Source organism: Tachypleus tridentatus, chromosome 8, assembly GCF_004210375.1.
Source record: "Tachypleus tridentatus isolate NWPU-2018 chromosome 8, ASM421037v1, whole genome shotgun sequence".
In the NCBI taxonomy this organism is placed as follows: Eukaryota; Metazoa; Arthropoda; class Merostomata; order Xiphosura; family Limulidae; genus Tachypleus; species Tachypleus tridentatus.
Genome location: NC_134832.1, coordinates 37,252,286 through 37,265,367, shown reverse-complemented (window position 1 = coordinate 37,265,367; position 13,082 = coordinate 37,252,286). Strand labels below are relative to the sequence as shown.

The 13,082-nt window shown below is 33.6% G+C and overlaps 1 protein-coding gene across 7 annotated transcripts in view; it reads left to right on the top strand.

The window, feature by feature from the left end:
- The window catches only part of DZIP1 (DAZ interacting zinc finger protein 1), an 88,040-nt gene extending 82,805 nt beyond the window's left edge, over positions 1–5,235 (top strand). For 6 of the 7 annotated variants that reach the window (XM_076448293.1, XM_076448292.1, XM_076448288.1 and 3 more), the window contains exons 20-21: positions 620–705; positions 4,879–5,235. In XM_076448293.1, the coding sequence (XP_076304408.1) occupies positions 620–705; positions 4,879–5,000 (208 nt within the window). In that variant the 3' untranslated portion in view covers positions 5,001–5,235. The remainder of the gene's footprint in view (positions 1–619; positions 706–4,878) is intronic. The other variant, XR_013012069.1, reaches the window with a different exon arrangement.
- The last annotated feature ends 7,847 nt before the right edge of the window (positions 5,236–13,082 follow it).

Sequence of the window (13,082 nt, the reverse complement as noted above, 5' to 3'; positions counted from 1 at the left end):
TCTGTTTAATGAAATATGCACTTGTTTTTAATGTTATACATGTTGATATGATCAACCAGTACCTTAACTCTCATTTCTTAATTGTTTCACATGCCTTTATATCTTTCCATTGCTGTAATTAATCACAGATCCCAGTATTACACTATATTTCTCCCTCATATAAACAGTATAATAATAGCAAAGGTTTTAGTACACATATCTGTTGTTAGGTGATATATTTTAATAGGTTTACACATAAACATTAACTGCACTTAGTGCAGTAAAAAGCAACTATCTAAAAATTGTTCTTTAAATTTATATAAATATTAATTAAAATATTTTTAATAATACAGTGGAACCACTCAGATTCAGTCACCCCTTGAAAGCGGTCATTCAATCACAGTCCCTTTTTTGTTTACATAATTCATAATTATGTGCAGTGGAACCCAACTAATCAGGCCAGTTTGTCTCAGCCTCAAAGGTGGCTGCTTTAGAGGGGTTGCACTGTACTTAATTTTATTTTTTTAACAATGCATCCCTGATTGCTTATTGTTATGTTTGATTTCTTATAGTTCTAGAACTTGGGACTTGTTATGTCATTGCTTAGCTCAATTATTAAAAACGTTTTTTATACATACAGGAATAAAGAACTAGTTAGTAGAAAAATGGGAAGTCTGAATAACACAGGTAGCAGTAGTTGCTGGGATTCAAGCTCATCAAAGAAAGGTGAAAAACTTTAAACATAGTAATAATCTTATTATGGTATATGTATTACTTTAACATTGAACCCTAATGCATATAGGAGTAACAGCAAAAAGTACAAGCATTATGAAAGGTGTAGCTTTTGAGTTTCTTATCTTTCAGCAAGATATATCTCTATACCACTGCAACATCCCTTGATGATGTCTTGAAGGTAATTATTAACTATTTGGAGTCTTAAGACACTAAAAGCTGCTTCTCTTGTATGTAATTGTAAAAAAATTAAAAAACAGCCAAAACACTGCAGTACATAAAATGCAAAACCATACATTTGCATGTATTTAAACAGGGACCCAGCAAGTCTTCATGTCATATTTGCCCTCATCAACAGGGGGCAAAGTGGTGGTAAAAAACATGTATGAATACTACAATACATAAAGTTCAAAACTAAATTTTGTATAGATCTAAACCTTCATGCCATTTTGATGATGATCCTGCAAAGTACTTACATTTATAAACAACAGAACAGATAGTGCTATTGTATTTATTTAGATACTCAGAGTTGTAATTAAAGTTAATTAATGTGGTGCTACAGAAAGTAAAGCACAAAATAACAGATGGATGGGTGTTTCCCCACAATTTATAAAGTGATTTTTAGAACAGAAGAAAAATTGAGTTTTCAAAGTCTTGATCAGAATGCATTGTGATGATTCTCATCAATAAGTCAAACACTGCACTTGTGATATGAACACTGTAGAAAGAAAATGTTCAATAAAAAGTGCAGAAGTTACTCCAACTATGAGCTATCAAAATCAAATTACTGTAAAGGTAAATACATTGAGTAATTTCTAATTCTGTATTCCAACATGAGTGCAGTGCCAGAAATGAAGCTTTGAAAAAAATCAGTTAAATCAGCTAGATTGCTAGTGCTTCCATATATAAAGTGAACTAAACAGTTTTCATTATTAATATATTCATGATGTGCTAGAAACTTGTAGGTCCAAAAAAGTCTTGATAAAACTAGAATAACCTGAGCACTTTTGAAAAGTGGACCTTTCTTCAGATGTGATGCTGTGAGATCAGTTATCCTTAATGTAACTTAAGGAATTCTACAGTATAAACTATTATCAAGTTCTTTGTATCACAAGTAGTATTTAGGACACTGTATTGTGTCATCTTAAATATATTTAATCATACTGGATATTGTTACTTGCATTTCTAAAAGTAATCTAAAGCAACTGTTCCTCTAAACTTTCTCATCTATTTCCTGAAGCATAATTTATATACACATGTCTTGGCCTCAAGTAGTTTTGTAGCTGAAGCACTTCTAGGACTAAATCAGTTTTAGTGGTAATATATTGCATTCAAGCATACTCACTACTTTATTGTAAGCACTGATCAAATCAACTGCCATAATGTGCTCCTGAAGTTTTTGTTGATTATAACACACTATAGGAGTTTAAAGGGTTAGTGAGCTACTATTTGTGCTATAAGTACTGTTTGCAGTAGAAATCACAGTGTCATACATAAGATAGCAGTGTTTAATTAATAATAAGAAATTTGCCAAAATTTAGGAAAGTTACAATGATCTCTTTTGTTATCCCATAATGATAGATTAATAGACAACAATAAAGATCATTATTAGAGGAAATTGTTTTATGATGGCTAAAGCTGAACATTAAGAAAGTCACTTTGAAACAGGAATACTGATACAAATTTTTTTGTATTGTATTGTAATTAATTTCTTCAAAATTTTATAATTACAATAAACATACATACTTTATCAAGTTATTGATATCTAGTGTTAATTTTGATTAGAATAGTTTATTCAGTGGCACATATTCAGATGTTTTTCCATGGGGACTGTTAAGTGTTAGTTTATTTGAGTCACATAAATTTTGTGTGACAGAAATTGTGAATGGGCTGATGAGTTTATTTTATAATAAAGTTCAGGAGGCATTACAGGGATGGCTGGGATTGTTCATCAAACTGATATTTTAAATATCTCCTCAATAAGTTATTAGAACTTTTCATTAATATAAAATGTGTAATATTTGTGTAATGACTGAATCACAAGTTTTGGGAATATCTGTAAATATCATAACAAGTTAGAATTTATTTTTCTGTTTCTTTTTTGTTGCATGGTAATTCAAAAAACTAAAAAGATTGTGAGGTGACATAGTTTCAAATGGAGTATCCTTTTTTATAAGCATTATTAATAACTAGCAGTAATTTTTAAAAATCATAATTCTAGCTTAAACGATGTTATTACTACTCATTGAATTTAGTTTTCTTAAATAAATTTGGTGTTCCTTTAAAAAATGCAAGTACAGGGTGAAACAGGAATTACCATCTACTGATTACTACAGTTGGAGCCTTATTGTATTCACATCTTGGTTCTAAATACAACCTTCTTATGTCTGTAAAACACTGCATTAAAGAAAACAAGTAAAAAAAAAAACTTTAAAAGAAGTAAATGTAATCATGGCTAATATCAATCCTCTTAAAACAATGCAAACAAGATAGTAGGGATGACATATGCATCGTCATTATTACATAATAGCATGGACAAAAATTACCACATAGCAATATATATAACTATTAAATTAGAACTGAGTGTATCTTATTTTTGTCTGTTAACATTCTACTACACTGTGTACCTTTGCTATTATTATGTAGAGATGATGGAAATGCCACCATCCCCACTATCTTATTTGCATTGTTTTTTTTAGCATTTATATTAGCCATCACTACATTTACTTCCTTTTTGAAAAGTTTTTTTTCTTTACTTCTGTAATTGAAAGTTTGACATGCTCAGATAATATTCTATTTACTGAACGTAGTCTTATCCTGGTCTCCAGACAGTAGGCAGTGTTTGTGAGATACCTTTTATATGTGGAAATTTGACTATAAAGCTAACTAAATACTATTCAAATAATACAAGTGAAAATGAGCTTACTGGTTATCTCAAAAAGTGGCAAAGAACATTTGTTAATAGTATTTGTATATTGAATGGATAAGAAAGAGAATAATCTTTATTTTTGTCTGTTGTTGTTGTCTTCTTCCTTGTCCCAATTTTGGACTGTCCTACTTAATATATACTGAGAAAAGCTCTTTTTAACTACTATAACCAATATATCCACAAACTGTCACTAATATATTATGTGGTGCATATGAGAACTAAATCATTTTAAAATTGTATTCATATTTAGTGGTAGAAAAGATAAAAGTATAGAATTAATATTCATAAATTTAGGATATGTTTCTAAAAATAAATTTGTGTGTGTGATTATTCTGTTAATGATGGTGGTGTATTTATGGCAAAACATTTGTTTTACTTGGTGTTATTTAGCCATTTTAATAATTTCTAAACTTTTTTCTTTCTATAGTTTTGAATTATGTCAATCTAAGATAAAAAAACAATTATATTACATGCAAATTTTTAAAAAAATTGTATTGCCTTAGATCAGAAGGGCTTGTTTCAGTAGTTTAAATATTGATGTATCACTACTATAAGTTTAATAAGAAGAATTTTAAGAAAAACAGATAATCTTAGGAATTAAGTATAAAGTTATTATGTGTTGTTTTTATTTTTCTCAGACATTTGTGTTATACTTTTATGTGTATATTACAGTTGGTAGATTGTAGCACTTATTATATGGTATACAAATCTAAATTTTTTAAAATATTTTCAATGGTAAAATGATAATTATCTGTTTCAAGTAATTTTTTATATCATTTAATGTAATAGAAACTAGCTGAAACATGTTGTAGTTCAACTTGAGACAACTTAAAACTAGCTTAAAGAAGATATTTAAGTTCTACTTCAGTGAATGTAGTTGGAAAGAAATACACATGTATCAAAATGTAGACTAGTTCTCCAAACAAAATGTCTTTTCCACCAAATATACTAAAAAGTGTTTTTAAATTATCTTATTGAGAAAACTAATAGAAGAGATGGATGAAATTCACTTAATAATAAATTAATTTTCACAACGTTTTTGGGCCTAGGTCATTCATTAAGTGGTGTCTTATAGTGTGTAATCATTTAAACATTACCTTTAGAAAAGCCTAGGCCTGAAACATTGTTGTTATTCAGTATGTTTTTCACTAGGAAAATATTTTTACCCAACTCAAATAGCTAAGTCTAATATTGCATCTCTCTGAGGCTTTATATTTCATTACGCACACTTTCTGTAGATTTGTTGCTTGGAAAAAAAGAACAGAACCCAGGAGCAAGTTCTTCCACAGGGAAAGGTTCCCTTGTTACTGTGACTTCATGGGAAAGTGATGATGATCTTTCTGTAGAAGAGATTGAATAACTTAATACAAAACTGTGATATAATTTTCTGTTTTTTCTTTTGTTTTTTTTACCTGTTTTTAACATTAAAGACTGTTTAAATGTAATATACATTGATATTTGCTTTACAAGTTTCATCATTATCAAAATATTTGGGATGACTTTATAGGATGAAAATTAAAATTAATCATCATCTGTGTTCAAACATTTGTATTTAAATAAGATTTATTAAAAATTGTGCTTACAACTTGTACAAACATTTCCAGTGATCATTTTTATTCTTTAGGTCAAATCAGATGCAAAAGTCATTAGATTTTGCAGCTAAGAGAAGAAAATTTAATATAAATGTAGCTTATCCACTTAAATGTTTTCAATTGTAAATAAATTGTTAGCTTTCCAAAATTGTTAAATTTATGAGAACAAACTAATTGTAATTTTTTTTCCATTGAAAACTACTTGCCAAAATCTTTATCAAGTACTGAAAATAACAGGTACTTTGCTTTAAGTTTTATCTTCAAATTTACTGTTCATAATAATAAACAGTTTTTAAACAAGCATAGCAAAAGACAGCACAAGTGAAATTTTAACTACACAATCATAAGCTCTGTTTTGAGAAAATATCAAATCTAAATATTTTTTTAAAATGTATAATACTTTTGTTAGTTTTTTATACATTATCAAATGTCAAAATTTTGTTTCAAAACATATTAGGTATCAGTATACGAGGGCTGTTCAAAAAATAAGCGGACTGACGTCATAAAACAAAATGTACTTCATTTAGAAGTTACAGGTCTGGGATCCCTTCAAGTACTCTCCTCCCCAACGCACACACTTATCCCAACGGTGTTTCCACTTGTTGAAACAATCCTGGTACGCTTCTTTTGTAATGTCCTCCAGCTCCTTCGTCACATTTGCCTTAATCTTGGGAATCGTCTCAAATCTTCTTCCTTTCAAGGGTCTTTTGAGTTTGGGGAACAAGAAAAAATCGCAAGGAGCAAGGTCAGGTGAGTAGGGGGGTTGGGAAGAACAGTGATTGAGTGTTTGGCCAAAAACTCACGAGTTCTGAGGGCTGAATTTCGCAGCAATGCGATGCATCTTCAATTTTTCGGTCAAAATCTCGTAACAAGATCCAACTGATATCCCACACTCTTCAGCAAGCTCCCTGACAGTCAGGTGTCGAGTTGCCTGCACCAGGGTGTTGATTTTGTCGACGTGTGGGTCGTCAGTTGACGTGGAAGGACGTCCAGGACACTCATCATCTTCAATGGACTGTCGACCATCCTTAAAACGTTCATGCCACTTGAAACATGCCGTACGCTTCCTAGCAACATCACCGTAAGCCGTGTTAAGCATAGCAAAAGTTTCAGTCGCAGATTTTCCAAGTTTAACACAAATTTCACAGCAAGTCGTTGCTCCTTCAGGTCATTCATTCTGAAATCCGCCAAACGAGAAAATCACACTTCACTTAAAACCGCGTAGCTAATACACAAATGAAGATATCTGAAACCAGGAAATGGCGTCGTAATCAGCTGATCTGTGCAAACCCAGCGACACCAAGCTGATTCCCCTGGAATTAACTGGAGTCGCACAATTCAAACAGTCCGCGTAATTTTTTAACAGACCTCGTATAAGCTCAAACACAAATAGCTCAACTTTTATAACTGAGTTTATTCTATTTTTGTCTGTTAACATTCAACTACACTGTGTACCTTTGCAATTATTATGTAGAGATGATGGAAATGCCACCATCCATACTATCTTATTTGCATTGTTATGGTGCTCAAACACAAATGGCTCAACTTTTATGTAATTATCACATTCATTTTTTTTATCAATCTTAGATAGGATTTCTTTTGTAAATAAAGTCAAAAGTTTGTACAAAATTTAATTTATGTTTCATTGGTTTCATGGTAAAATTTACAAGTAACAAAATAATAAGGTAGCAAATATTATTAATCCAAGCTGTCATACTTGTTTCTTCTATGGGAAATGTATTATTTATAAAAGAATAGATTATTTATGCTTATAAATGAAATTGACACTTAACTGATATTTTTTGAAGTTAGTAACATATACTGAATTCTGTATTATATATATATATATATATATATTTCTGATGTGTGTTTGTGTTTCCATTTGATACATTTGCATATTATGAATCTTTGACATTAAATATCTATTTAATAGGAGCCCAGGATGGCCAGATTGTTAGGGTGCTCAACTCCCAGTCTGAGGCTCATGGGTTCAAATTCCCATCATTTCAAACATGCTCACCCTTTCAGTAGTGGGGTATTATAATGTGATGGTCAGTCCCATTATTCATTGGAAAAAGAGTATCCCAAGAATTGGCAGTGGGTGGTGATTACTAGCTGCATTCCCTCTAGTCTTACATTGCTAAATTAGGGACAGCTAGAACCCTTGTGTAGCTTTGTGCAAAATTGAAAAACAAACAAAACCATTTGATAGGAACATAACTAAAAAAGAAGTACAGAGTAACACATGGGTAGCTATTACCAACCAGAATAGTATTATAGTATTTAAAAATGCTCATGTGACTTTTAACTTCTTTATAAAATGTCATTCAGCTCAATCTGTTCTTTTTCTCCTTTTATTTTTAATGCAATTAATGTAATAGCAGAAATTGTCCATAGTTTGTAATTTCTTTTACAGAAATGGGTACCTCTTATCCTGTATATCATATTTAAATCCACCAAAAGAGAGTTTTCAAAAATTTACTTGCATTCAAAAAAGTGTAATAATCTTTGGATGTCATCCACAAAAATGTAACTGGCTGTTAAAGAGTAGTCAGAAAAATATTTTTTTTAAGTATCTGTAATGTTAATAAAATGAAAAATATAGAAATATCTATTTATTTGATTTGTACTAGACTACAACTGAATAAATTCTTCATGGATAACCTTTTAATATTTCTAAAAACCTATCCTACTTGGTCAACAATTCTTGCATTTTTCATAATGTACAAGTGTCATCTTTTAGCACAAATACAGTTTCAAGTGTTGATGAAAAAATCTTTGTCAAAGAGATTTTGATAGTTTCATAATATTGTTATGATTTAACTTTTAAATGATTGCTTTTATAGTATCATTTTTGTTAACTTAAGTTTCCCAATACTTTATTGACTGATTTTGTTTATGAAATGGATATTTTTTTCTACACTAATTAATTCCACCTGATATTTTAGTGACTACTTTTTTCTAGAAACATTCATGGTACATGTCAACCCTCATCAACACAATAATTAGAAACTAATTATCAGTATGCTGTAATTTTTTGGTTAGACCATGTGAAATGAAACTTCTTTGAGTTTCTAAGTGTTGTCCTTTTATTTTTTCTTTAACCAAATGTAACAGAGATTATAAGTTACTTTAAATGAACGTTTTTTTGAACTGATCAGATTGGTAAACTCTGCATAGATTGAACTCATGTTTAGGCATTTGCTGAGGTGGGTCAGTATAGAAATTGTAAAACCTCAACCCTGACATGAATACATCAGTGAAATTTTCACTTTCATCATTTTAATGCCAAAAATTTTAATCTTGCCCTTCACCTCTACACAAACACCTCTTCATCTTGACCCTTAATGTATTGCATTATATACTTAATTAATTGTGGTATACGTATACACACACTATTTTCTACCCTCTTGTAGTATTTCTGAATTTATTTACACTAACATTCTTTAAACACACCAAACATGCTTGTCCTTTCAACTGTGGAGGTGTTATAATGTGACAGTCAATCCCACTATTTGTTGGTAAGAGAGTAGCCCAAGAGTTGGCATTGGGTAGTGATGACTAGCTGCCTTCCCTCTTTTCTTACACTGCTAAATTAGGGATGGCTAATGCAGATAGCCCTCATATAGCTTTCCATGAAATTTAAAACCAAATCTTACTTCTAACACCTTATTTAAGAAAGTTCTTGAAGTTCCTTTTCCACTAGTACATATTCTATGTCATTCAAATGAACTAGCTCTCCTCTGGGGAAGTGCTGATATTTACAGGAGGGGCTGTTCTGTTGAGTGTATGCTCTCTAATCAAAACCTTCCTCTTTTCAATTCTGGTTCTTCTACTTATTTTCATGCACCTAGTCAGTCCTCTATTGCTATTGATCTCTCAATTTGCTCTCCTTCATTATTCTCCCATTTTTCATGGAGGGTTGACAATAATCCACGAAGCAGTTATCATTTTCCTATAATCTTGAGAGAGACTGGCCGTGGTTGATGCTACCTGACCTGCATGCCCCGGTGGAAGCTGGATCAGGCAAACTGGCCCTCTTTCACTGCTCTTGCAGAATTGTAATAGACGACTGTGTGGTAGCAGTAAGTGACTGTATTATACAAGCATCTCAATGTATTCCTAAAACCTCAACACGTTTTCCACTATATTCTCATCCCTGGTAAAATCCTGCCTGCCACATGGCACAGAAGGCTCAAAAACGGGCCTGGAGTATTTTTTCGTATCTATCCCACACTCAAACCGCATCGCTTTCCAGTGGGCCCGTGCACATGCTTGGTGGGTAAGACGTCAAAGCCAGAAGGAATCTTGGATTAAGTTCACAACTGGCATATCTTCTACTACCAGTTCCAAAGTCATACGAGTAAAGATTTGAAAGGCCAGTGGGCAATATAATCCTGTCCCCCTCTTGCTTTTGCTCTCTGATGACCAGGAAGTAGCTGATACCTGGAGCTTTGCCAATACTCTAGGTGAAAGCTTTTGCTGGGTATCTAGCACTTCTACTTCTTCTTCTTCCACCTTCTTAGCTATCAAGATTTGGGCAGAGCAGTCACCTTTTTCCTTTTGAGCTGATTGCCTCTATGACTATAATTGTCCCTTTACACTGGTGGAACTCAAACTGGCCCTTCATCGGTCTGGCAATACATTGGTTGGACCTGATGATATACTTTATGATATGCTGTGCCATCTATTTCCTGCTCCTCTTGCTATTCTTCTGATTGTTTTTAACCACAGCTCTGATGCCTGGCATCAGGCTATTGTTATACCTTTCTCTGAGCCTGGGAAGGATCACAAGATTCCTTCAAACTACCGTCCAATTGCTCTGACGAGCTGTCTCTGTAAGACTTTAGAGATGGTTAATGCTCGTCTTGTTTGGTTTCTCGAATCAAACAACCTCTTGCCCACCCAGTGTGGGTTCCGACAACAACGCTTCAACATGGACCACCTGATTCGACTTAAAACGTCAATCAGAGAAGCCTTTTTGAAACAACAATATCTTGTATCAATATTCTTTGACACTGAGAAGACTTTTAGTACAACATGGAGGTATGGCATTTTTTGAGACCTCCATATATATGGATTACATGGTCATTTGCCCATTTTTATTAAAACTTTTTTTAATGGCCAGGAGATTCCAATTTCGTGTGGATTTGACACTTTCCCGTTCTTTTCTACAGGAACTTGGAGTCCCTTAGGGCTGTATTCTGAGTCTCACACTTTTCAGTATAAAATTTAATGCCATAACTGAACAACTCCCTCTAACTGTTGCAAACAGGCTGTATGTCGACGACTTACACATCTCATGTCAGCCGTCAAACATGAGGTATATTGAGCGGCAGCTACAGACTACCCTCAATTGTTTACTGCAGTGGACCACAGTGAACAGCTTTAACTTCTCTCTCTCTAAAACTGTTTGCATGCACTTTTGCTGCCAATGGGGTATTCGCTCTGATCCTGAACTCCGTATTGGTAAAGTTGTACTGCCTGTGGTCCCTGAGACAAAGTTCTTGGGGCTTATCTTTGACCATAAGCTGACCTTTATACTACACATCAAGCAGCTACAGGTCAAATGTACAAGAGCACTGAACATCCTCCGTGTCCACTTTTGTACCACGTTCTATGCTGAATATATATCGTGATCTTATTTGATCAAAACCCGAATCACTTGTCTTTGGTTCTGCCAGACCATTGACCTTGAAGATGCTAGACCGTATTTATTATCAAGAACTTTGGCTCTGCACTGGGGCTTTCCATACTTCCCCAGTTCAGAGCTTATACAGTCTTATGAACCTTCTTTGCATCTCTGCCATTTGCAACTATCTTTACTATATGCTTCGAAACTTCATTCCTTACCAAAGCATCCCACCTGGGGTTGTGTTTTTTTTCCTCAGTGGGCTATACTTTTTCAGAACAAATGGTCTGCCATTGCTCCTTTTGGCCTTCGTATTTAGGCGCAGTTGGATGAATTGGGTCTGTCTTTGGATAACATTGCTGCATCCACTGGTCAGCCCATCCCACCATGGCTTCTTACAGTCCCCAAATGTGACCTATCTTTAAGTCATCTGAAAAAAGTAGACACATGATTGGAAATACTGTTTGCTATTTGCTGAACATTTTTTCGAACCATCTTTCCATTCTTATTTATAAAGATTGTTCAAAATCAGATGACTGTGTGGGCTCTGCCATGGTTTGGTGGTTGCATTGCTAATCCCCTCTACAGCTTCTGTTTTCGTTGCTGAACTGTACGCTATTTCTCTTACCCTGGATCACATAGAAGCTAAGCAGTACTCAAACTGCACTATTTATACTGACTCGCTTAGTTCGTTACTACGCCTCGAATCGCTTCACGTTGTTTCACACCCTGCTCTCGCCGATATTCAAAACCGACTGGCCCATTTCTCTTTAACATCTACTTTTATCCAGTTTTTTCTGGATACTGGGCCACGTTGGTATTCGCGGGAACGAGCTCGCCACAACCGCAGCTAAGTCTCTCTGCTCTGGCACTATCACCGCTGTGCCTATCCCATACAAACTGCCAGCTGGCAGTCGACTTGGAGTGAGCAACGCGAAAACAAGCTTTTCCGAATAAAACCTTATATTGGACTTTGGCCGTCTTGCTTCGGTAAGGGTCTGAAAGAGGAAGTAGTTCTAACTAGACTATGCATTGGTCACAGTTTTTTAAACCATCGTTTTCTTTTATTTGGAACTAATGCACCAATGTGTAGTTTGTGTAACACTCAGATCACAATAAGCCACATTCTACTTTCTTGTCATCGTTACGACTCTCAACGATGGTACCATTTTAAACATGTTCTGTCCCAAGGTTTGTCCATAACGTTAGACAGTGTTATTGGTGATGGTGATACTGTCCACCTTGGTAATGTTTTTAGTTTTTTAAAGGGCATTACTCTTTTTAACACTATTTAAGTTTTTTAATTTATACATTACACCTTTTTTAATGTGGCTCCCTTTTAAATAATCACAGCTGATCTAGTTCAATTTGAAATTAGAAACTGGCCGTGACATTAAATAACTCAAAACCAGGATTGGAAAGACCAATTTCAGGTGACTAATGCTGCCGTTTGAACTACCCGTTAGTCATCCTGGGATGTTATTATTATAATTTTGCTACAAGTCTTTTAAAACTTATTACTTTCCTTTTTGAAAATAGCCATAACGTCAAATAACTCGGAACCAGGACTGGAAAGGCCAATTTCAGGTAACTGACGGTTGTTTTTGTACTTATCTGTTGGTCTTCCTGGCGAGTTATGATAATTACAGTTACACTACAGAAAGTCCTTTACAACTTGAATTACTGTAGGTTTTCTCTTAACGTTGTAGACTAAGATGTTAACATTGGTTTTATGCAATTTGTGTGTATGTTTTTAAACTTTGTTTTGTTTTACCTTAATTTCCTTTTATGAATTTTACTAAATTTACTTTTAACTTTTTACCGGATGTTTGGCGCAGATAGCCTAGCTTCTTTGTGCTATAAAACATCAAATCAACCAACGAACCAACCTAAAGTAGTACTTTTCTTTTCATACGAAAATAGCCTACAAGGTCACTTGTAGTATGTTAAGCTAGATGTATATATTTTCCACTGGCAGTCAAGTGAATTGAGGTTATGACCTTTTTTATTTTTCAATGACGTTTAAGAGTCATTTGTAGCACTAGTCTCTCTGTTTGTGTGTAATATTAACAAGTTAGATAAATAATGAAATATCCATTCATTCTGGAATGTAATCTTAGTAAATGAAGTGTTGAACAAAAGATTAACCAAGTTAGTCTTGTTTACTATCTGAACTGAGTTAAAGCATCTTCAAACCTAACTTTCCAGAACAAGCCAC